The sequence below is a fragment of the Haliotis rufescens genome, unplaced genomic scaffold, assembly GCF_023055435.1.
Source record: "Haliotis rufescens isolate VD_foot unplaced genomic scaffold, xgHalRufe1.0.p SCAF_20, whole genome shotgun sequence".
Classification (NCBI taxonomy): domain Eukaryota; kingdom Metazoa; phylum Mollusca; class Gastropoda; order Lepetellida; family Haliotidae; genus Haliotis; species Haliotis rufescens.
In genome coordinates, this window is record NW_025963891.1 from 3812082 (window position 1) to 3839741 (window position 27660).

Sequence of the window (27660 nt, forward strand, 5' to 3'; positions counted from 1 at the left end):
CTGATGGGTCATGCTAGAGGTTAGGTTGCTTTATTCTCAAACCGCCGCTACCACATTGGTTGTAAACGCCATAGAAATATAGTATTATTTTTATGATTTATGTTATTATGACATCGCACGACTATTGCTGAAAGTTTGGCTGTGCTTTCACGATGAATGTCGTCACTCTATTACTTTCACACACGTACGATAGTCGTAGCGACTGTACAACTTTGTGGAACAAGGGCTCCTTATTCTTAAGTCACAAAGCCTTAGTGCTATGACTTACGTCGTAACTCCCATACATAAACGTCGAGTTTCCATAGAGATACCCCTAAGTGTGTTGTGCTCCCCGCCCTAACAACCCTGTATTGTGCTACCCGTCCTAACAACCATGTGTTGTGCAACCCGTCCTAACAACCCTGTATTGTGCCACCCGTCCTAACAACCCTGTATTGTGCCAACCGTCCTAACAACCCTGTATTGTGCTACCCGTCCTAACAAGCTGTGTTGTGCCAACCGTCCTAACAACCATATGTGGCACCTGTCCTAACAACCCTGTGTGGTGCCACCTGTCTCTAACAACCACGTGTTGTGCCACCTGTCTCAACAACACTACATGGCCTCACAGCTGTGTCCTGATACTGGGGTGAATGCATTACTAGGCATATTCCTGTGGGTCTGACGATATCAATTATTAGGGAATATGCTTAATTAAAACAGTGGGAGAAATTAAAATTGTCCTATAACTAACTTATCCTCCACGACGGAGAATTTGGGGGAGCGTCCGTCACGGCATATTGTCATGCGTTCGTCTGGCCAGCGTTAATTGTGAGGCATGTTGTAAACATATTTTATTCAGTAATTAATATGGGTAATGAGATAGGGAACAGGTTTCGCAATGGGCAAACCCTCTTAAATTTACTGATAATAATCTCCTTTAAAGCCACATAGCCTTTTAGCTTTGATGAATGTCACTGCTTGCATTATCACAAAACTTTTAGTGAAACAGTCTTTGAATGCTTAAAACTGTTTTATACTAATCCGGGGTTCTTAGCTTTCACAGTGATTGATATCTTTCAGCAATGTTAATTGCTTAAACATTGAACTTGACGTAGATCTTGGCATATTTAATATATATTAATTGTCAAGTTACATGACATAAAGTCACAGTTTAGTGCCTAATTACAGTGCGTGGCATTATGCCCCTCTCGACGTATTTGTGCATTCTCAGCTCCCTTTGGAGTATATGATATCACCTTCATTCATAATTGACTGCATACTCTATAACCAGAAGATATGTGTTTAATTTCTGGAAGCAAGGACGTTAGAACAACGCGAAAGATGACAGCGTTTAGTTTACACCATCAATATCTATGTTGTAGAAGGGTTGTTAATAATAACTGTCATAGTCTATGTTGTATGAGTACCCTCCATTCTCAATGGCAACTGTATCAAATATTGATAGCCAGTATATTGCACCTGTCTGAATAATTACTGTATATTGCCTATGCTACTTAAGCAAAGAGACCTACGAACAATATCGCCTGTATGACAAATAGCCTATTCATTGTAAGGCCACTGTCTCATGGACATGTTATCTGAGTGAAATATTACCTCCCTTATCAATACGACAGAGTAGTATCCAACGTATAATACTCAGTGCATCACGTACTCAATGCATCACGTACTCAGATGACAAATGTCTGCGGTATATGCGTGACCAATTACTATCAAACAGGTTTACGTCCTGTGCCCAGCGTTAATGTCCAGGTCAGCGTTTCTGTGTGTATAATTACTGCGTAATAGAAGTAGTCAGCACCTAGAGGATATGTTTCATATATGAATAACTATCTCCTTATGCATGTGAACCGTGTATGACTAGATACTTACAGTCTGACGCGACAGCTCTTGTAATTAGAATGAGTTTGTGATCAGGATGAGTTATGGTGGAGTTTGGGAGTATCCCTTCCCTTATAAGCCTGTTATCAAGTTGTGAAGGCTATCATCCGGAAGCTACACGTATTGGAAAGTTTCCTAAAGAGATTTTTTGGATGGGCAGTTTTTACAAATCACCTAAACGCACGCAAACATGTCTTCCTCATCAAATAGTTCTACGCGAGTCGGTACTGTTTTCGTAGTACATCAAGTCCGCAGACACACACATCGTTTCAGAGGCGAAGAAAAACGAGGGGAGCAATAACGTTTAATTGAATATGACTATGTGTACAAACCATGTGTGTGGCTGTGCGTCTTTTGAGACTATGAACACGTGCGTGAATCTGTTATGCCGGTATATATTTATTACGCGCAAAATACCCTGCGTATGTGCGTGCGTGCGTGCGTGCGTGTGTACACTTGTATGTATGCATGACACATGTAATGTAAATATGAAACTTCTGTGTAAATGTGATAATCTGTACACTTACATCACTTTCGTATATATTCCACGTGTGTAGCTATGGCATATGTGTGCTTCAATGCTACGTATATGTATCTATATATGTTTGACAGGATTGACACGCGTGTATGTACTATGACGATATGTATTACTGTAATACTCCATGACACATGTCTGTAACTATGACATGTGTGTATCTTTGTTTGTTTTGTTTGATTTTTAACGCCACACTCAGCAATATTCCAGCTATATGACGACGTCTGTAAATAATCGAGTCTGAACCAGACAATCCAGTGATTGATATCATGAGAATCGATCTACTCAATTGGAATACGATAACATGCATCAACCAAGTCAGTGAGCCTGACCACCCGATCCCGTTAGTTGCCTCTCTTACGACAAGCATAGTCGCCTTTTACGGCAAGCATGGGTTGCTGAAGACCTGTTCTGACCCGGATGTTCACGGGTCATGTGTGTATCTATGACGTGTGTATCTATGACGTGTATGTATCCCTGACACGTATGATGTGTGTTGTAGGAGTGGCAGGACGTGCTGTTGGCGTGGAAGAAGGAGGAGTACGACAACATCACCGACATTCGCATCCCGTCTGACAAGATCTGGCTTCCCGACATCCTGCTGTATAATTTGTAAGTAACCTCCCCCAACTCCCCTCAGTGCCGTGGTTTAGGCAAAGGTGAACACCCTCTACCTTAATGTGCGTGTGGAAGGAGAAGGGACCTTAAGTGACTACATCCTTCATCCCCCCACTCTCAACGCTGTGGGGGGCGCGGGTGGCCCAGTCGTCTAAGGCGCCGCGATTCGCTGTGCAGTCCCCGAGAGTTGCGTCCCTTGGGCATGCCAGAAACCTATGATTGTGGGTTCGAATCCCGGTTCGCCCCGATTATGTTTCTAGGTTTGTCAGCACCATACCCGTGCTCGTGGGTTTCACCGAAGTGGTAAACGTCTGAGACCTGCATTACTTCGGGCTTTCCTCCCACATTAAGCTGACACGCCGCGATATAACTGGAATACTGTTAAAAGCGGCGTTAAACTAAACTCACTCACTCACTCACTCAACGTTGTGTGTAATAATGTACTTTGTAAACTTGTAAAACGTATTATTTCGTCCTTGTGATACTTTAGCTTGTAATCGTAGCCCACGAGCTGTCCTCGATAGCTTATGCAGTGGTGCTTCGTCTCCTGTGTATCCGTCATAACATCTAATCAGGCATTTTCCCTTCAGCGTCTTCATATATGGCGAACAATTAAGACACGGGGCCTATTTCAGTCAAATACTTATAATTAGTTTTTACATTAGGAACGCATCGCTTGCTATAAAGTGATTAAGTTGGAGTCGTAACTGTACTGTTTTGTCCTTTTCTGACAAAAGGTCTGTAGCTAAGACAGACGCATTCACATTCTGTGTAGGTCGCACAGGTATTTAATCTGCAGCTAAGACAGACGCATTCACATTCTGTGAAGCTCGCACAGGTATTTAATCTGTAGCTAAGACAGACATATTCAAATTCTGTGAAGCTCGCACAGGTATTTAATCTGTAGCTAAGACAGACATATTCACATTCTGTGTAGCTCGCACAGGTATTTAATCTGTAGCTAAGACAGACATATTCACATTCTGTGTAGCTCGCACAGGTATTTAATCTGTAGCTAAGACAGACATATTCAAATTCTGTGAAGCTCGCACAGGTATTTAATCTGTAGCTAAGACAGACATATTCAAATTCTGTGTAGCTCGCACAGGTATTTAATCTGTAGCTAAGACAGACATATTCACATTCTGTGTAGCTCGCACAGGTATTTAATCTGTAGCTAAGACAGACATATTCAAATTCTGTAAAGCTCGCACAGGTATTTAATCTGTAGCTAAGACAGACATATTCAACTTCTGTACACTACCCTCAACACGTGCCATCCATTCACTACCCGCAACATGAGTCACCTATACACTACCCACAACATGTGTCATCCACCTACTACCCGCAATATGTGTCATCCCTACACTACCCTCATAATACGTCATCCATACACTACTCTCAACATGTGTTATCCATACACTACCTGCAACATGTGATCTCTACACTACACACAGAACGTGTCATCCATACACTACCCGCAACATGTATCATCTGTTCACTACCTGCAACATGTGTCATCCATACACTACCCGCAACATGTGTCATCTATTCACTACCTGCAACATGTGATCTCTACACTACACACAGAACGTGTCATCCATATACTTCCGGCAACACGTATCATCCATACACAACCCACAACACCTGATCTCCTCACTACCTGTAACACGTGTCATACATACACTTGCCGCAACATGTGATCTCTCCACTATTAACACCCTGCGATCTAGCTTGTTGACTTCAAGGCAGACAATAAAACGGTATCTCCAGTGAAGTGTCCACTACGGGTCCTCGACATGTGTGGTCACAACAACGCCCAAGTGCTGATTGGTAGCTACAAGAATGTGGAATCGAATTGATACCGCTGTTTTGAAATGACAGGTCGTTTTATTGACATTTATCATTTTACCAGCAGTTGATGACTGGCTAGGAGTGGTTAATGAAGTTCGATTTGCTATCGTTAGCTATTAGACTGAGACTATGCTACGGCCGATGTTGGTCTGTAGATTTATCAGTTGCGCTAACCTTCCACCAATAAAGCAACCATTTGAGCCTCATCGCAGTCCCGGCCACACGGCCGCCAATTACATAAAGTCATCTATCACGAAACCGCCGGCCGCCACGTTGCGTCGATGAAGCAGCCGCGAGGCGAGCAACACTCCTCACTTCCTCGATAAAACCAGCTAATTTGTTTAGATCCAGGAATTAAAAACCACAATGGTTTAAGCCCCGATCATAAATCTGCCTAGAGCATGTTAGCTTCTGCTTGAATAGAGTGTCATCTTAACTATATGTGAGCATCTCCCATCGCCAAATATCTTTGTTCGGTTTAAAGATACCAATTAGCGTCAGCGAACATGTCATTACAACCCTAGACTTGAGAACATTTTTAAAAGGTCCGGAGGAATTGGTACCAACATACGTGTATGGAGACTATCCCTCCTCGAGCGAGGGAAGTATTAAGATGTACCAATATCTTCCTGTAGATGATAATGTCACATAATATCGAGCACAGACTGTCACATTTCAAATTACGATAAGTCCAGTTTGTTCTGTTAATTCACACTGGCACATGCCGACGGTCACATTCTGGTAGCTGATTGGGTGTTGTATTGTCAGATTACACATTAAATATGTCATATTCTAGTTGCCTATCACAGTTTTTCAAGTCTTGACAGTAACGTTACCTCCTGATTATGACTGATGTCTCACATGTTCCGCCCCCTGATCATGACGTAATGTTTCCCATATGTTGCCTACTGATCATGACGTAATTATACGTGTCGCCTCCTGATCATGACGTAATGTTTCCCATATGTTGCCTACTGATCTTAACGTAATTATACCTGTCGCCTCCTGGTCATGACGTAATGTTTCCCATATTCTGCCTACTGATCTTAACGTAATTATAGGTGTCGCCTCCTGGTCATGACGTAATGTTTCCCATATTCTGCCTACTGATCATGACGTAATTATACGTGTCGCCTCCTGGTCATGACGTAATGTTTCCCATATGTTGCCTACTGATCATGACGTAATTATACGTGTCGCCTCCTGGTCATGACGTAATGTTTCCCATAGGTTGCCTACTGATCATGACGTTATTATACGTGTCGCCTCCTGGTCATGACGTTATGTTTCCCATATGTTGCCTACTGATCATGATGTAATTATACGTGTCGCCTCCTGGTCATGACGTAATGTTTCCCATATGTTGCCTACTGATCATGACGTAATAATACGTGTCGACCCCTGATTATGACGTAATGTTTCCCATATGTTGCCTACTGATCATGACGTAATTAAACGTGTCGCCCCCTGGTCATGACGTAATGTTTCCCATATGTTGCCTACTGATCATGACGTAATTAAACGTGTCGCCCCCTGGTCATGACGTAATGTTTCCCATATGTTGCCTACTGATCATGACGTAATTATACATGTCGCCTCCTGGTCATGACGTAATGTTTTCCATAGGTTGCCTACTGATCATGACGTAATTATTCGTGTCGCCTCCTGGTCATGACGTAATGTTTCCCATATGTTGCCTACTGATCATGACGTAATTATACATGTCGCCTCCTGGTCATGACGTAATGTTTTCCATAGGTTGCCTACTGATCATGACGTTATTATACGTGTCGCCTCCTGGTCATGACGTAAGGTTCCCCATATGTTGCCTACTGATCATGACGTAATTATACGTGTCGCCCCCTGATCATGACGTAATGTTTCCCATATGTTGCCTACTGATCATGACGTAATTATACGTGTCGCCTCCTGGTCATGATGTAATGTTTCCCATATGTTGCCTACTGATCATAACGCAATTATACGTGTCGCCTCCTGATCATGACGTAATGTTTCCCATATATTGCCTACTGATCATGACGTAATTATACATGTCGCCCCCTGATCATGACGTACTGTTTCCCATATGTTGCCTACTGATCATAGCGTTTATTATATGTGTCGCCTCCTGATCATGACGTAATGTTTCCCATATGTTGCCTACTGATCATGACGTAATTATACGTGTCGCCTCCTGGTCATGACGTAATGTTTCCCATATGTTGCCTACTGATCATGACGTAATTATGCGTGTCGCCTCCTGGTCATGACGTAATGTTTCACATATGTTGCCTACTGATCATGACGTAATTATACGTGTCGCCTCCTCATCGTGACGTAATTATAACGAGTGTCGCCTCCTAATCACGATGTTATGTCTCATACATGTTGCTTCCTGATCAAGGCGCTATGTTAAACATAGATTCTCTTCCCAAGGTTGTCTCTCCATAATCATGACGTCGTCTCATGACGTAATGTCACGCAAAGGTTATCTGCCTCTGGTCATGACGTAATGTCACGCATAGGATGTTTTCTCTGAACATGACGTAATACCATACATAGGTTGTTACCATGACCATGACGTAATGTCACGCATAGGTTGTTTCCCCTGACCAAGACGTAATGTCACGCATTGATTGTTTCCCCTGACCATGACGTAATATCACGCATAGGTTGTTTCCTCTTACCATTACGTAATTTCAAAAAGTTCTCTCTCAGAATCATGGCGTTATATGTCATATAGTGTGTCCTGAAATGACGTCACGTGTTGTTTCTCCTCATCGTGATGCATTTTGACACAATAACTGTTTTTCATAGTCAGCAAAACATGGACAATTTATATCACGTATTATATTCTGTCTATTTGTCTTTGAATAACATATGATTATGAAAAACGCCAATAATGTTTTGGCACAATTGGGGAAGTTAATGTTTCAGCTTGTTTGAAGCAAACACAATTATTATCACCGATTTCTCCCCACATGAGTCCTGTCAGTTACGGCTCCGTATGTGTTTAAGGAAATATTGGCGTTGCAATATTCCGTGGTGTCGTCTCATGGATTGTGTTATGACGTTTGCATGTAAACCGACTTTGAATCCGAGTCAATGACTCATAGAGAGATCTAAATGAGGATATCGGAGGTTAACATGTCCAGCTTATAAAAGATGGAATCGCTCCCATGGGCAATTTCCCCAAGAAGCGAATCATTATGTATAAATGAAAGTTTAAGCAAAGCTGACGGCATACGCACCTCGCCTCTTACTGCGGAGGATTGAAGCGCATGATCAATAATGTTTGTCGTTGAAATGGAAAGGATTTTAATCCGCATGTGGCGGAATAGGCATCCCCATCGCTCACGAAGGATGCACGCACCTTCTAACGTGGACACATTCTAAAGCGTTTCGTTAAATGATTGCGAGGAACATGGACTATCTGTCGTCTACATTCACACTGACATTAAATATATTTACTTAGTTCTGTCCAATATTCATAGAATGACGATAAGTATAATGACTTAGTTTTGTTCTATATTCTTAGAATGGCAACAAACATAAATATTATAATTTTCGCGAACACCTGGTACTATCACTTTTTCATATGATTTATAAAGGCACACTCGTGATATACTTGGAATCGTACAATCGACTTCTTGTGATGGTTGAAAGGGTTTTCTGGCTTTTATGGGTGTGTGTCCAATTCTCTTGGAATATCAATATGTATAATTACTTATTTTCGTCCATATATGTAATAACTACATTTTTTATTTGAACTTATTTTATTTCGAAAAAAACCAAATGGATTAGGCACAAGTTACTTACTTAGGATGGCTTTTCCTAGACACATTTCATTACATTGTAATATGTGAATAATGATAGTGCAGAATATATGTACATGTACAGTGTAGAGAAATTATATACAAGTAATGAGAATAACACACACATACACATACGAACACACGTACACATATACAATATTGCACACAAACACATATACCTACATACACATACACATACACATACACATACACATACACATTAACACACACGGATACATATACACTCGTAAACATAAATACATGATATACATTTATGTTTATTGAAATACAAGGTATATTTGTTAAAATATTTAATGTATTTGTATAATACCACGGTAGTTGATAACTACATGTGTCCAATATTCTTAGAAAGAGAATACATATAATTGCTTCCTTTTTTTCTAATACACTCAGAATGACAAAAAAATATAATTAATTGTTTTTGTCCAATAGTCTTAGCAGAAAAATAATGTAAATACGTACTTAAGTAAAATACTCCGAGAATCACAATAAATAGAATTACGTACTTTTGTCCAATACTCTCAGAATAGCAATATGAACTATTTACGTTTGTCGAATACTGTTACAATGAGAATATATATAATTACTTACTTTTGTCCAGTACGCCAAGAAGGACAATAAATACAGTTACTTACTTTTGTCCAATACTCTTAGAATGGGAAGAAATATTATCACTTACTTTTTTTCAATATTCTTAGAATGAGAAGAAATATGACTCATTACTTTTTTTCCAATACTCCCATATAATTACTACCCTTTTTCCAATACTGTCAGAATAAGAAGAAATATAATTACTTTATTTCCGATACTCTTAGAACATCAATATGAGCAATTACTTACTTTTGTCGAATACTCTTGGAATGGCATTAAATATGATTACTTACATTTGTCCAATATTTTCAGAAGGACATTATTTAGTTACTTACCTTTATCCAATAATATTAGAGTAATGATAAATATGATTACTTGCTTCTGTCAAACACTTTTAGAATGAAAATAAATTTAATTACTTACTTTTGTTCAATACACTTATAATGACATTAAATATAATTACTAACTTTGTCCAATAAGCTTAAAATGGCATTAAATATGAGTACTTACTTTTGTCCAATATTCTTAGAATGAGAAGAAATATGACTCATTACTTTTTTTCCAATACTCACATATAATTACTTACCCTTTTTCCAATACTGTCAGAATAAGAAGAAATATAATTACTTTATTTCCGATACTCTTAGAACATCAATATGAGCAATTACTTACTTTTGTCGAATACTCTTGGAATGGCATTAAATATGATTACTTACATTTGTCCAATATTTTCAGAATGACATTATTTAGTTACTTACCTTTATCCAATAATATTAGAGTAATGATAAATATGATTACTTGCTTCTGTCAAACACTTTTAGAATGAAAATAAATTTAATTACTTACTTTTGTTCAATACACTTATAATGACATTAAATATAATTACTAACTTTGTCCAATAAGCTTAAAATGGCATTAAATATGAGTACTTACTTTTGTCCAATATTCTTAGAATAACAATAAATATATTTAATTACATATGTCCAATATTCTTAGACTAATAATAAATATATATATCACTTACGTGTCCGATATTCTTAGAATGAGAATAAATGTAATAACTTACTTTTTGTCTAATACTCTTAAAATGACAGTACAAACAATTAATTACTCTGCCAAAAAGCTTAAAATGGCATTGAATATAATTACTTGCTTTTGTCCTATACTCTTAGGGCAATACGTTTGGAATGACAATAAATAAATCCCTCACTTTTGTCCAATACTCGAGCGCTTAGATTGACAATCAGTTTAGTTGCTTATTTTGTCGAATACTCTCAGAATGACAATAGATAACTTTAATATTACTTTGGTCCAATACTCTCAGAAAGACAATAAATAGAATTAATTACTTTTGCCCAATACACTTGAAATGCCATTATTTATAATTATTTACTTTTTTTCCAATACTCTTAGAGTGATATAAAAATCATTCTTACTTTCATCCAATACTAGTAGAAAGACGATAATCTTAGAATGACGATAAGTACAACACTCTCAGAAAGACATTAAATAAAATTAATTCTTCTTGCCCCAAACACTTGAAATGTCATTAATTATAATTACTTAGTTTTGTCCAATGCTCTTAGAATGACAATAAGTATAATTACTTGTTTTTTGTCCAATATTCTTATAATGACTTTAAATAGTATTACTTTTCTTAGTCGGATACCCTTAGAGTGATATAAATATAATGACTTACTTTTGTTTAATAAGATGAAAATGTCATTAAATATAATTCCTTATTTTTGTCGCATATTTTTTTCATGACGATAAATATATTTACTTTCTTATGTCCAAGAGTTTTAGAATGTGACTCGTTATAATAACTCGGAATGGCAATAAGAATAATTACTTACCTTTGTCCAACATTCTTAGAATGACATTAGATATATATAATTTCTTAATAATCTTCGTTACTCTAAGAACGAACATAACATTACTGACTGTTATACCTACATATCATAAATATGGCCGTATTGTATACTATTTCGAGAATATGGTTAATATTTGACTGCAATAAGAGTGGCAATTTTGCAATATCGAGTCATTGGTCTAAAGAAAATAAACATGATCTTGGACTGACCGTCCTTTACTCTAAGAAAAGGACAATAAACATGATTTTGAACAGACCATCTTTTGAACTCCAATAAAAACAATTATCATAATCAGGAACTTCTATTCAGGATCTGCCAGTGTGTCAAATAAAGATTTTAACGTGTTGCAATGAGAAACTCGTTACTGTTTTTTTTATGATCATATCAAATGTATTTACGTAAATATCGGTACTACTGATGGAAGTCTAATCCGATACACCTATCCATTGCGTAACTGTTGCTCGGATAATTACATCAGCATCAGTTATTATATTTTGCAATAAGCAACTGGATGCGATGTTGATCTTGCACATATCCTTTTTTACCGTTCACAAGAACGTTCTAAATTAGAAATCAAATGCAACGAACCATACATGTAAGTAAGGAGAAATGTGAAACATGTATTCAACAATATGGTTGTTAAGTATGTTAGAATCTCTTTTAACATTTCGAAGCCAGGTGAAGGATGGATTCTTGGAGCGCTTAATAACAACACACGTCTTCGGCATCTCCTCTTCCAGTGTTAAATAACGGTTCCCGGGGAGGGTAAACATATATTCAGTCTGTAGACCTGTTTCAGGCGCCATTTGATATACGTGAATTAGAAAAAGACACCACCACTGTTTCTACAGCGAGATCAAATCTCCGCAGCAGTGCGTGAATTATCTTTCATTTGCGTCTAGTCGTACACTGGACTCTGGTTTTAGCAGGTATTTCTTATTTTTATGGAAGGAGTTTTTTACACTTTTATTTTATTTAAACAGTGGCTTAGGGACGGTCGATACTGCCATCACTCATTGCGATGCAAGTGAGTGATCTGTGTTTTACCCTTTCATCAGTGTACGACGATAATATAATATCGGCCTTTAAGTATTTGAGTGAGGCCTAACAACGGCACAGGCATGAGCAACAAGTCACTCACCCGGGGTATAATGACGTACAATCATTACAAGTATACATTTTAAACATCACACTCATTTTAGCAGCCTCAAACGACGACCATGTGGTATCTAAGACCTATTCTTCAATGGAACCCTCTTGTTAACAACGGTGTAAGTATTACAATATTGTGCAATGATAGTTGTAAGTTTCTGTTCTCTGCCTATACGAGTGAGTTAGTGAATGAGTATGGTTTTACGCCGCTTTTAGCAATATTCCAGCAATATCACGGCGGGGGACACCTGAAATGGGCTTCACATATGCCTATACGAAAGAATGTGTTAAATAATCATCTTGACAGAATCAACTATTTGTTAGCATGTGTTATCTTGGACTATTCTATTGCAGAGGGTATGTAGACCATGCTAATAGGGAAACGTATGTTTCACGTTTCACAATGCCTTATCTTGCTGTATGATAATAAGACGCCTCTGCCTCAACAATATACCTGATACTTTCTTCCGGGTTAATAGATGATAGATGTGCTTGATGCAGGATTCTCTATGGGAGTATTTCCGTTGCCTGGCAACGCATCTACATTTAAAGATTATTTCACAGTTTGGAGACAAACACTTGGAATACCCCCAGTTTCATGGGTTGGAATGATAGGGGTAGGCGTTAAACCTCATTTAGCAATCTCCCAACCATGTTACGAATTAGGCTTGTTGAATTAACTTTAAATCCAAAAAGTCGAATAACCCGCCTTACAAAAATAATTTGCTTCCCGATGCGGATTGTTTTTCTTTGAAATACATTAGACCGCTTCGGATTGCTCTTAATACGAGTATATAGCCCCGTATAGCATTTATAGTTACGTATTAACATACAACCAAAATTGGGAAATATGGTGTTTGTTTATATAAGCTGTGTAAATTGATATAATTTCAGAGGTTATGAGTTAAAAGTAAGATAGAGATGGAAAGATGGTGTTTATATGAATACCTTAAAACCAGATATGGATAGGTAAGGATGTTCGTGTGACAGCTTTGCTGCCCGCGAGATTGTGGAATCAAAACTGTATATACAAAAACCTTAACTATTCGTAATGCAAAAAAGTTCTCTTGAAAAGACGTTTATCTCTGTGTTATTATGTCAATAGAACGGTAATTGATACTCTTGGCTGTTTCATAACTAATATACAGAATGCATGAACATATCTTCAATTCGACAAGAAGGCTTGCTTAACTGTCTGATGACTGACTCAGTCTGCTTGGCATCTGCATATTTTTATTTCCGCCTCATTCTCATGACAAAACACCATTGGCGTGACATGCATGACTTATGGATGCAGTTTATCCATGTCAAATATTGACGTATTATGCAGATCGACCTATTGAGGTCATAGGCACAGGCCCCTGAAGCAGGACAGTGATATTACGAAAACCCCGGACCCAAATAGATATAGATATAGATATACAAGGTCATTTTTTATATATAGGTCCGGTGTTTCAGTAATATCACTATCCTGCTTCAGGGGCATGTGGTCATCGGAGGTAGGAGACAGACCAGTTGATATTCTGGAGTGGGAGGGATGGCCTGTGGTTCTATCGAAAAATGTAAATTGTCCCAGAAGATGTTTGAAGAAAATAATTATGCTTCAGACTGTTGAAAATATATTTATTGTGTGCCACAAAAATACATTGTTCCAAAGTGTCTTCGGCTCAAAGTTGTAATTTCAGAAAAGTATCTGGTTTTGCAGTCGTAGCTGAAAATTTCAAAATACCTTTGCAATATACCCAAGTGTTCTCAAGAGTAAGCACATACAATGTATTCATGTTCACAAAATTACGTACGTCATGTCCTATTTTAAAAGAAATCAAATGAACTGACTTTAGATGAAAATATCTGTAAACATACGGTCAAGTGGAACCAGCGTTAGATATCATTGTGATGATCATCCATCTTTTGGTTTGTGCTTGTCTGTATTTGAAATGCTCGCCTGCAAGTGAGGTACTGTGACCTGACTACCCTTGCCCCGAGTCTAGATCTTTCGACCGTGCCCTAGAGGGACAGCGTTGGGCAACTGTATTGCGAATGCTCTTGTCTATATGCCTGCACGGCTTATTGATTTATACAAATCAGTGTGGGGATTTCTGATTGTAGTGAAATAATTCTAATTGCCTAGTTTTCTACCCACCCACTACACCAGATTGATATCTATTTCGATTCCTTGAAATCATAGAAGAATGCAACATGGATATCTTTATGGGTTAGTCTTAATCCATTTCGCGAACACCTGGTGTTATCTTTTTACAGCTTTCTTACATTTGTCGTTTCGATTTTGTTTGAGCTGGCTTTCGTTTGTTGTGACAGATATACGAATATAAATCACCCTAACCCATTGATATTTTGCACCAATTTGTTTGTCTGTAAGTATTGCAATAGGAATGTCACCCGTTGGTGCTGCTTGAGAGGACGTTGCGTTTGTTGAAGTGGTGGATGACATCAACTATTTATTGACTTCCATGAATGAGCGTAGATCATAAAACATTTGTCACTGTCAAAATACAATTTAAGTTACACATGAAAATACACATGAGTGGATATTCCATTGGCTTTTAACTCACTGAGTGCCTTATTTGTGGATGTGTGTGTACGTGTGTGTATGTTATGTATGTGTGCATGCGTGTGTTTGTGTGTGTGTTTTTGTGTGTGTGTGTGTGTTTTTGTGTGTGTGTGTGTGTGTGTGTGTGTGTGTGTGTGTGTGTGTGTGTGTGTGTGTGTGTGTGTGTGTGTGTGTGTGTGTGTGTGTGTGTGTGTGTGTGTGTGTGCGTGTTTGTGTGTGTGTGTCTCTGTGTGTCTGTGTTTGTGTGTGTGTCCGATACCTGCACTGATTTGTTGCGTTCAAGAATTGTTCCAACTCAACTGGTAATGTCCGTCTACCTTAGAGCCCAGAACAGGTTTCTTTCCCTGACCTTCCTCGTCTCCAAGACCTGGACGTGACAACGCCAAATGGACATGTCTTGTACCATGGAGCATCCCGGCCCTTGGGGTAGAAGCTCTTCTAGTTTCCTAGTTTTGCACGCAGGTTACCCTCCCAAACGGACATATCACTGTGTGGAAACGTGGAACGAAGACCATGTTGCAGCGCCCTGACATTAACGGTGATATCACAGTACCCTAACACATGGAATCAGGCTAATGATGAAGAGAATATTCCAGTTGGCTATTCCAGTGTATAAGCTGCTGCATGTCCCTGTATGATATCAAGATGAATGTTATTTGAACCTTCCTGACAAAAATACAAAACAGAAACAGGATTGAACTAATTTCCGCCTCTGTACAAGAGGACATATAATACTCGTTCAGAAGAAACAGATCTGTTCCAGAAGCAATATTTGAATTGAAATCGGAGCCGAGTTCAGTAAGCTAACTCACGCTCTGGTCCTGACACTCTCCGGGCCGACAGGCTTCTTACTGGTTTAAAAGTGTAATCATAAACTGTCATTCAATCCTGAACTTTTTGTGCCGTACGAAGAATCTCAAGTTGGATATTCGATCATAACGGTCTGGCCTCTTGGAATGAACCTCGGTCGTTTGCCAGGAAATTACTATATCGAAATTACTCACGCTTCCTCAATATAACACACGTACGAATCCATATATGTTACCATTTTGCCTCTATATAACACACGTACGGACCCATAAATAGAGCTCATGCTTCCGCTATGTAATACACGCTCAGGACCTGTACGTTACCAATGTAAGCTTCGTTATTGATGTATTCCTAGTTTAACCTTGCTTTCAATGGATACATATTAGAAATATCTTGATCAAAGCGTCACATATACAAATGCCTCTCTTTTATATGTATATTTGGGATAAGTAACAGCCACTCTAATTGTGACCCGTAGTTTGTCTGAATAACGCATGAATCCTTCTCTCACTTATCATTAAAATTATATGACATATGTCCCAAACCTTCGGATTACGTGGTAAGGAACTTGGCATTGTACAGCTGAATACACTGATGAAAATAGGATTTCACCCCAAATTGCAAATGTTATCAAAACAGATCCAAAACAGCACAATAACATCAAATACATAACTATCAACTATCAACTAAAAATTTCTTGTTTGTTTCATTTTTAGCCACCATCAAACACGGTGCCTATGGTGCCTATTTTGTTTTGCCCCGCAGTTTATGTGAACATGATCATCCCGACATTGTCTTCCAGTTTCGACCGAAATGGATGTTCCAATTTGGGTTCCACCATAGACTACATGATAAGCATCGTTCACTGCACACCATTGTTGTATAGTCAGCATCACGCCGTGCCGGCAGGACTGTGATTACTCGTCTATTACCAAGATACCTCGTAGTCTGTGATCTCCTTCTTGGGGTCATGGCAGTCATGACGGAACCATTTCCAGAAGAAATGCACCCCCGATCAGTCCTTCTGCGCAAGTGAACTTATTGATATTTAAAACTAAACTTCACGGGATAATAACTTTTCTGTATGAGTTACGGTTCCTGCTCGTCTCCGAGGTATCCCCGCGTCCCGTGGCCGTTGTCCTCCGACCTCGCTTCTTCCGCCTCGCCACTCCCTCTGTGGTAGGTGTCCGTGCTTATTGTGGTCAGGCGGTTGGTCAGTTATTTGGAACACAATACCAAGACAAACGCGGCTCCGACCTGCCTGCCTTACTGCACGCCAGCAGCCTGTGAAACCATCAATCAAATAAATTCATAAAATTGATTTTCTCTTCAACTCACCGGCCCCAAATGCTTGTTAATTGTCGCATTTTCCGCCCCATATTTGAAATAATTATCCAATTTGTTTGATTCAAACGTGGCCAAATGATCGTTTGAGATATTATGTCTAAGAGGTACGCGTCTCGCCCAGTCTTATCGCTTAAACAGATAGAAAAGTGGCCCCATACTATTAGCTACGGCGGCGTCCGTAATGATAAACGCGGTGATATATGGCCATTTCTCACATGCTGACTCACAAAGACATGAAATTATTGCCTATTTTATGGAAATAATCGAACTGGGTCATCGGCTCCAGGCAGTTAGATTTGTGAGTTTTAATTCCGCGCTGGGAGGCCAGCTAATTTGTGTACGCGACGCTTGTACGCTTCCTATCGGCCGTTTATGTAAGTCTTGCGCACTGGAACTCAATAGACGGCATTAGGAGGCTGCTTGTGTCACTGTCTGCAGAACAACACAACTTCTCGGTTGAGGGATGTGTATAGGCACAAATAACAGAGATATTGTCATTCAAGAGTACGATTTCTCATTTTCCACAGCCGCATGTAAGTGATACATTATATCTCTCTGCTGATGAAGAGGGGAAAGAGAAATTTCAAAGATCGCCAGGAGATGATGTCGCGGGGTTTAAAGGGACTGCCTGTAGTGTTTGAGCGTGGGGGTGTGGGAGTGGGGTTACGGTGGTCGAGGATACAGAAGAAATACCGAACAGGGACTGTTTCGAGAGATTGTTTTGATAATGACGGGAAGTATTTTGCAAGACACAGGGGAAGTGGTTAAGACGAAATATACGAGGGACGATTATGTTGGAGGATGGCACGTGCCAAATGTTTTCCGAGCTGAGGGCAAGGGATCTATGACGTAGATATTTCCTTCAGAATACAAGGGCAAGCCATGGGTCCACTACGTAGAGGTTGTCCTTCAGAATACAAGGGCAAGCCATGGGTCCACTACGTAGAGGTTGTCCTTCAGAATACAAGGGCAAGCCATGGGTCCACTACGTAGAGGTTGTCCTTCAGAATACAAGGGCAAGCCATGGGTCCACTACGTAGAGGTTGTCCTTCAGAATACAAGGGCAAGCCATGGGTCCACTACGTAGAGGTTGTCCTTCAGAATACAAGGGCAAGCCATGGGTCCACTACGTAAATGTTTCCTTCCGAATACGAGGGCAAGGCAGGGGTCCTTTACGTGGAGGTTTCCTTCAGAATACGCGGGCAAGCTATGAGTCCACTACGTAGAGGTGTTCTTTAGAATACGAGGGCAAGCCAGGGGTCCACTACGTAGAGGTTGTCCTTCAGAATATGAGGGCAAGGCAGGGATCCTTTACGTGGAGGTTTCCTTCAGAATACGTGGGCAAGCCATGAGTCCACTACGTAGAGGTGTCCTTCGGAACAAGAGGGCAAGCCATGAGTCCACTACGTAGAGGTATCCTTAAGATCAAGAGGGTAAGACAGGGGTCCACTACATACAGGTTTCCTTAAGAATAAGATTGGAAAGTGTACGTCGATTTCCGCCAAACTGACCATAGGCAACAAGTAGTGTTTAAGGTAGAATGATAGGGACGGAAGTATGGGGCTGTATGTTTGCTGAGTAACACACTCAGAAAACCCCATGAATGACAGCGGCCTGCAAATAACCCAGTCTAGACCAGACAGTCCAATGATTGATATCTTGAACAGCGTCTCACTCCATCGAGGTACAATAACAGGCAATAAGTGTATTGAGGGTACTCAGAGATTTTGTTGATAATAATATAGGTGGCCATTTATAATCTCAACTCAATGGTGGGCATTATAACGGGAGGAAACCGCTAATGAACATTAAGGAAGAACTTAGGATGAATAAAAACGAGAAGGACGCAGTTGGTGATTAAAACAGGAAGTATCTCGTAAAAGATGATAATAACAGGGAAAGGCGTTATTACTAACAGGGACAGAGCTTGTTACCACATGGAAAGATGCCGTTGTTGTGGACAACAGGTAAAGAGATTGTTGTTGCTCCCAGTGAAGAAGGCCAATGTTGTGGACAGCCGATAAAGAGGTGATCGTTGACAACAGGGGAACAGGTTATGTTGCCAGAGCAGGAAAGAGGAACAGGAAGGAGGTTATTGTTGTCAGCGGGGTAAGGGGAGGCAAAGAGGTTTGATGTTGATAGCAAGGGAAGAGGTTTGTTGTTGATAGCAAGGGAAGAGGTTTGTTGTTGATAGCAGGAAAAAGGTTGTTGTTGATAGCAGGAAAAGAGGTTTGTTGTTGATGGCAGGAAAAGAGGTTTGTTGTTCAAACAGGGAAAGAGGCTTGTTGTTGATATCAAGGAAAGAGGTTTGTTTTTGATAGCAGGAAAAGAGGCTTGTTGTTGATAGCAGGAAAGAGGCATGTTGTTGATAGCAGGGAAAGAGGTTTGTTGTTGATAGCAAGGAAAGAGGCTTGTTGTTGATAGCAGGGAAAGAGGCTTGTTGTTGATAGCAGGAAAATAGGTTTGTTGTTGACAGCAGGAAAAGAGGCTTGTGGTTGATAGCAGGAAGAAGGTTGTTGTTGATAGCAGGAAGAAGGTTGTTGTTTATAGCAGGAAGAAGGTTGTTGTTGATAGCAGGGAAAGAGGCTTGTTGTTGATAGCAGGAAAAGAGGTTGGTTGTTGATATCAAAGAAAGAGGTTTGTTGTTGATAGCAGGAAACGAAGCTTGTTGTTGATAGCAGGAAAAGAGGCTTGTTGTTCAAACGGAGAAAGAGGTTTGTTGTAGATAGCAAGGAAAGGGGTTTGTTGTTGCAAGCACAAAAAAGGTTGTTGTTGATAGCGGGAAAAGAGGTTTGCTGTTAATAGCAGGGAAAGAGGTGTGTTGTAGATAGCAGGAAAAAGGTTTCTTGTTGATAGCAGGAAAGGAGATGGTTGTTGATAACAGGGAAAGAGGTTGTTGTTTATAGCAGAGAAAGATGTTCGTTGTTTATAACAGGGGAAAGTATTGCCTAACTGCGGCCAGAGGAAGGTGTATCTCATGATTGTGAGTATGCGGTTGTTCATGCCAGCATGGGAGATTGTGGTTGAAACCAAGAAGTAGAATTAGAGAGGCCTTAATACGGAACTTGACGAAAGCGGTTGAAGGATAGTAGTTGTATGATAGTAGTATTGATGAATACCAATTGTATCAAGAATTGGAAAGATGTGTTTCATTGGAGTCTAGTGGATATGTGTCACTTGGAATTATGGGCGTATTCAAGAGTGTTCTGCCTATTTGGACTGCATACTGATTTCATCGTCGTCGATTATGTTGTCAGGGGGTACTTGCATGAACACATGTTGGGTAGAGTATGCTGCTCAACGAGATAAGTCCAGCTCTAGTTATAGTGGTCGGAAGAATCTGGCATATGTTTTGCACGCCCACTTAGATATGAGTTGTCTCCCCTACTTCTGTTCTTTCCGTTGATGCTGCAATTACTGTCTGTAATTGCCGTCCTAGTTCGTATTCGCCAGCTACAATGATGTAACTTGTGTCTTCTCTGAAGCGGCAGACCTGCAATTTTCTAATGATTGTATAAATTGACATTTTATCCCGGCTCCGATCGCGATAATTCGACCAATACTACTTCTGTGGAGAGATAACGTACTTTCCACAAGCAGACTGTTAAACACCTTAAGAAAAAACTGTCCGCGGAGAATGGATTGTTGACACTGTTACGCAGGATAACTGCTGATGTTGTAGCGCATCTACTTTCACACATCGGAGCTCGCCAATAAACAGTTTCGGTCTGTTTGCTTCTGTAATGAACACTTTGGCATTTCAAACTGACTTATTTTTGTTGATTGTGATTAAAGACCCAGCACTGTTTATAGGCTGGCTGCACGCTCCATAACGGCTGAGCCCGAGCGCTAGAGAATATGGAATATTATGTTAGTTCCGATACAGCGATCAGTGACAGGCTTACTCTCAGACGGGATCTCAGCCACGGGCTGCGGTCCTCCACAGGGTGGTGCTGAAGATGGAGGCTGGTGCTTTATTTAACTCAGGGATACGCTGAAGCAGTGTGACCTGTTAGGAGCTGCTGCTTGTTACATATGGCAAAAAGGGAAATATTAAGTAAGAAACGTTCAATTAATGGGCATAAGACTGAGTGGGTGAAATAGGTTTGTGATGGTACTGGGCGGGCAATGAGCCGTAGCTTGATGTACAGAAAAGTCATTTGCTCCAGCCTGCTGAACGGAGTGAAATGGATTTTCAGTGGAAAATAGGCCAGAACTAACAGAAATAACTGACGAAGAGAGATAGGCATTGTAGATGGTATTAGGATATGGTGTGTACTTAGAGGAACATGACGCAGTGTAGTTGGCTTTTTTCTGTTCGATATGTACTGATGTGTCAGTATTCCATATGGTATGCAATGATAGTGATATGCAATGCTGAAAAGTGATCTTGATTTCTGCCCTTGTTTGTATAATGTAACCTCGTTACTCCGGACCCCCGTTAATCCGGACACCACATCGAATAAGTATTGCTGGAGACGTGTACAAATAGAAAAACGCTTACCTTTATAAAGTGACATTGCTCTGTTACCATATTTACAAATACGGACATGTGTTAACAAAGACGATTTCGGTAGAAACGCTAGCGTACGGATTAGCGAGGTTCAAGTCTACGACCATATCCCTATCTTTGACTTTGGAAACTGTGGGCACTGTGACTGTAACGTCAGCATTTGTTCGGGGAGGTTTCAGTATTCGCGTTTTGGACAGAAGGAGTAAATCCTACTTCTTGCTTCCCGTCACAAATCTAGATCATTCCTTGGGTTTTACATTTACTCAGCTGGTATTTACTTCTCGTGATGCCCAAACGGCATGGCTCATGTCGACTCGATATACACTAAGCTAAAGCAGGGATGCTATTTAATAGAGTCGGGTGCCTTGCTTGCTGAACTCATATTGTACTGATTATAACATTGTTTTAAAAGCTGGGATCTGAAAGATACCCATCGAGATCGAACATTGGATTTATCAGCTCGCATTTAACATATTTATTGTCCTGTGTTTTGCTTTTCCATGTTAATTGATCATTCTTCCATGGCGTGGCATGATGGATGAAGCATTATCGGAGATGTTGAACTGATACCTCGCGGGGCTCTTTATGGCTTGAAATACACATCAGGTTCACAAACAAGATTTATCGGGTCATATTCATCACTGAAATCCGGAAGAGATAGCGCAAGCCTTTTGCAGGATAAAAAGTAAGGTTTTAGAAATTCTCATGGAAAATAAGTTGAGAGGCCACAAATCTAAGTCTCACAATATCACAAGCAATAACTCTGAATTTAAGCCTGAAAGTTGGAATGTTCTGTTTGTTTGGCGTTTGTTCTATGCAGGCAATACCGTGATTTGTCAGTGGGACTACTTATTGTGTTATGTTATTAAGAATTCACTCCGCAAGACAGGCATGTTTTAATCATTGCCATTGTGAAGCATCACAATGGATGGGCGTGGGCAGTCCATTCTTGTGAGCGCATCTCGCCGGACGGGTCATATGTGCTTATGTTGCGAGTTGAAGGTATCGTGGCGAGTTGTAGATATCGTGGCGAGTTGTAGGTATCGTGGCGAGTGTAGGTATCGTGGCGAGCTGTAGATATCGTGGCGAGTGTAGGTATCGTGGCGAGCTGTAGATATCGTGGCGAGTTGTAGATACCGTGGCGAGTTGTAGATATCGTGGCGCGTCGGTGACGTCAGCCAACGTCTTCAGTATACTTTTGGTTTGTTCTACAGAGTTTCTTGACAACCAATTTTGTGTTGGCTGTCTGTGCCATGTGGAAACTCAACTTCAAAATACTATGCCTCAAACTGTAATAGTTTTTTAAAAATAGAACCAACTAAAATTTAGATGCATTAAATTTTAGATATTTTCCTAAAAAAAAAACACACATTCAGAGACAGGACATTGTGTAAATAATATAATAAGGAGTAGTTCATTTTTTTCCGTGACGTAATGAAGAGCAATCAGTTTCTGCTGTCGCGGACTGTTGCGGTCATTTACAATATCTTCATTAGAACCGTATCAAAAGCGGAACTGAAACCGGTGTTGACGTCAACGTCCATAACAGGCACCAGTATGACGTGATATGGGCCCTGTAAACGAGCGATTCTTAAGTACCTGTATCATGTAACGAGTAATGTCCTGAAGGTGACCGACTGTACCGGAATTGGATTTGATTGAGCCTTTGTAGCTCACCTGGACCGAAGGTCACTGAACTTATTGATTGGCACATTGTCCGACGTCTGTTTTTACGACCGTCGTCGTTCGTTTTCTTTCGAATTCCTCTACTAGTCGGGTGTATTCATACCAGTACGAAAGATGAATAATACCTTTGGTAAATAATCACACTTTGGGAAATATTTAAGAAAATATTCTGAGAACCCCTCAAAGCCAGGACAGCTAAATATTATTTCTCCACCATAGAGTGACTCAGATATATTCAGCGAATGTTTCTTGCGTTTAGGTTTTACATGTTTTTTTTGTAATTTTAAGTATTTTAATCTTACCGCAAGGGCTAGGATCTAAAAAAATGATATGATGTGTAGGATCAGATGGGATCATATGGGATCAGATTTGAGCATGCCAGAAAAAAGATAAATACTTTTATAAACATAGATCGCTAAAATATTCTTATGAATACAGATTCCCCTACGTAAAGCACTCATCTAATTTGATTGTGCCTGGATAGCAACAGTGGTTTAGCGCTATTTTGGCTTGATACAATTTAGTTTACCTTAAGTTGATTACTTTAACGCCATTTAGCCATGTGTATGCGCTCCCCCTACGAGTATAACACAAACTGTCATAAGTATCCAATACTTGATGTCTATAATGTGTAGGCGTTTAATTTAGTTTTTTATTATTAGCGTAGGTTTAATATCTCCAAAACATGCACCGAAAGTCAATATAATGTTACATGTTGTGACTATTGATGAGTTAAAAACAGGCACGATGATGCAACAGCGCGGTTAAGGTCCCTGTCGGTCCCTGTCGGTCCCCGTCGGTCCCCGTGACGTGTGTGGCCACAGGGAGACTTCCCATTCTGTCAGGCATCAGACGAGTGCTGGAAGTAGTAGGCCTGTTCCTTCTCCGCCACCTGATATGACGAGTGCTGCGGGCAGTCACCAGATTAGCTCAGTGCGGCATATGATCTTGGTGGTTGTCTCCGCGTGGTGGTCGCTGTATGATGTAGTTTACCCACAACCATCCCAAGGTTTCAGCTCACAGTTCGAAAGGTCAGCCTTTGTGCAAATCCAGCATTCATCATTAGCGAAAAGTGTTTTTGTCTTCGATTTTTACTACAAAGAAAATCTGTTAATTTCATATGAAATCAAAGCATGTTTTTTGGAACTTCAAGCATATCCCTTAACGGAGAGGTTTCTGTGCAGCACGCCACCACCTGCGATCTCCTTGAAACTGCCAGCACACTGCCTTTATAGAAAGCGTTGGAGAACGACACTGACTTTGTGAATGTGTCGAAAACTGACGACAAACTGCATTTAGTTAATGTGTTGGAGGCCGACATAGCCTTCTGTGAATGTTTTGGATATCGCATTAATTGAAGTCAGGCAGACTGACACTGCCTTCATAAAATCCGTCGGTCACTGTTCGCATATTGTCTTTATTTAATGTGTCGGACACAGAGGCTGTCTTTATGAAATGTGACTGAAATGGGATACAATGTCTTTATTGAATGTGTCGGACACAGATGCTGTCTTTATGGAATGTGTCTGACATAGGGAACTATGTCTTTTTTGAATGTGTCGGACACAGATGCTGTCTTTATGGAATGTGTCTGACATAGGGAACAATGTCTTTTTTGAATGTGTCGGACACAGATGCTGTCTTTATGGAATGTGTCTGAAATAGGGAACAATGTCTTTTTTGAATGTGTCGGACACAGATGCTGTCTTTATGGAATGTGTCTGAAATAGGGAACAATGTCTTTTTTGAATGTGTCGGACACAGATGCTGTCTTTATGGAATGTGTCTGAAATAGGGAACAATGTCTTTATTTAATGTGTCGGACACAGATGCTGTCTTTATGGAATGTGTCTGAAATAGGGAACAATGTCTTTTTTGAATGTGTCGGACACAGATGCTGTCTTTATGGAATGTGTCTGAAATAGGGAACAATGTCTTTTTTGAATGTGTCGGACACAGATGCTGTCTTTATGGAATGTGTCTGAAATAGGGAACAATGTCTTTATTTAATGTGTCGGACACAGATGCTGTCTTTATGGAATGTGTCTGAAGTAGGGAACGATGTCTTTATTGAATGTGTCTGATACAGAGGTTGTCTTTATGGAATGTGTCTGAAATGGGACACATTGTTGTTATTGAATGTGTTCGAGACTGACTTCACACTGCCTTTTTTGAATGCGTAGAACACTGATGACACACATCATCAGGCTTCTTACGTTTAATATATATGTTTTTGCCCTAACACAACATGGAAAGTAGTATGATTCTCTCTTTAAAAGGTTTACAGAATAAAGCCTTCTTTCACTTTTATACCACAACATGATATTCTCATATTTTGTATGCATCACATCAAACACGATCCTTCTAACCGTACCATTCTGATATGGCCACAACGTATATGTCCCATTACTTTATCTGAATGGGTGGAACTTTTATGTACGCGAGGCGCTTGTGTCGTGATCACAAAGTCTGTGTCTTGAATTCCAGCACCCCTAACTCCAACCCTGCAGATACCTAATTATCTTTACCGGTGTTTAAACACTTCCGTTATAACACATACCCTATCATGCGGCCCAGGGAACCGTGAAATGATGTCATCCTACGCTGGTAGCCGAGACACGTTTTGTCACTGTTAACCTCCATGGTCACATTGGCGTGTGTGCACCTCTTAACCCCTCGGCTGCCTGTCCTTGGCTCAAAGGTCCCTTTATGCTCGTATCAGGCTCATCAAGTTATGGTAACTCGCTCTTTCTTTTGGTTTCTAACCTTTCTCCTGTTGAATTCTACCCAAGGCCCTTTGACATAACTTGCATGTTTTGCTGTGAAATGTTACCTTAGCTGGAGCCACGAGAGGATGTGGTGCTTAGATAGCAAATATTACCTGTCACTCAGATAGTGTTCGTTGCCCGATACCGTCAGTCAGCCAAGAGATGGACTAGTTTCTCTGGCACATCCCTGCGTCATGCCCAGAACGGCTGACTCTAGGCCGTTCTAAATGTTTCCGTCGTCTTTATTCAGAGGTATAAACTACGATCAAGTATTCTGTGATATTAGCATATATATAATTTTATATATATATGAGGTATTTAATTCGTTTCTCACTCAAGTTTCACCAAAGCTAAATTCAAAGTTTGAATATTAATACCCCCGCGTCTTTAAGTCTTTCGTCAGCATCCGATAACCAAAACGCATGTCTTTTAAAGCCTTAGTGTTACGATTATCATTTGATAGTGAGTGACACTTGAGTTCCGTGGTTAAATAGCATATACAACGTGGGTGTCAGTCATAACCCATCACCTAAATCAAACCAAACCCCCACAGTGGTAGATTCTGCAACGAATCTATCTTACTACCATGATTATCATTTACCTCAGTGTGAGCTAACACGTTTAGACTGAGAAGCGAAGCGTTGTTTCGTCGCCATTTTAAAAGTAAGCTGCACTCGACACTTTGTTTATATATTTCTGTGCATCACGTCGATCTAAAGACACATACACACACGCACATACACCGAGACACAGACATCCGAACACTTACACCCAGACACATACACACACGCACATACAACCAGACTCAGACATCCCAGCACTTACACCCAGACACATACACACACGCACATACACCCAGACACATACACACAAGATTACACATCCAGACACATACACACACGCACATACACACACGATTACACACCAAGACACATACACACACGCACATACAACCAGACACAGACATCCCAACACTTACACCCAGACACATACAGTGTATACACACGCACAAACACCCAGACACATACACACAAGATTTCACATCAAGACACATACACACACGCAAATACACCCAGACACAGACATCACAACACATACAGGTCCACACAAGCTCGCCCACACACATACATCCCGACACGTAGGTCAAGACACATTCATTCCGACACGTAGGTCAAGACACATACATCCCGACACGTAGGTCAAGACACATACATCCCGACACGTAGGTCAAGACACATACATCCCGACACGTAGGTCAAGACACATACATCCCGACACGTAGGTCAAGACACATACATCCCGACACGTAGGTCAAGACACATACATCCCGACACGTAGGTCAAGACACATACATCCCGACACGTAGGTCAAGACACATACATCCCGACACGTAGGTCAAGACACATACATCCCGACACGTAGGTCAAGACACATACATCCCGACACGTAGGTCAAGACACATACATCCCGACACGTAGGTCAAGACACATACATCCCGACACGTAGGTCAAGACACATACATCCCGACACGTAGGTCAAGACACATACATTCCGACACGTAGGTCAAGACACATACATCCTGACACGTAGGTCAAGACACATACATTCCGACACATGCAACAA

The 27660-nt window shown here is 40.4% G+C and overlaps 1 protein-coding gene across 3 annotated transcripts in view; it reads left to right on the plus strand.

Annotated features, from left to right (window-relative positions):
• LOC124142701 (neuronal acetylcholine receptor subunit alpha-10-like) overlaps positions 1-27660 on the plus strand; it is a 233111-nt gene that overhangs the window by 143667 nt on the left and 61784 nt on the right. For all 3 annotated transcript variants that reach the window (XM_046511290.2, XM_048400757.1, XM_048400758.1), the window contains one exon: positions 2919-3028. In XM_046511290.2, coding sequence (XP_046367246.1) covers positions 2919-3028 — 110 coding nt within the window. The remainder of the gene's footprint in view (positions 1-2918; positions 3029-27660) is intronic.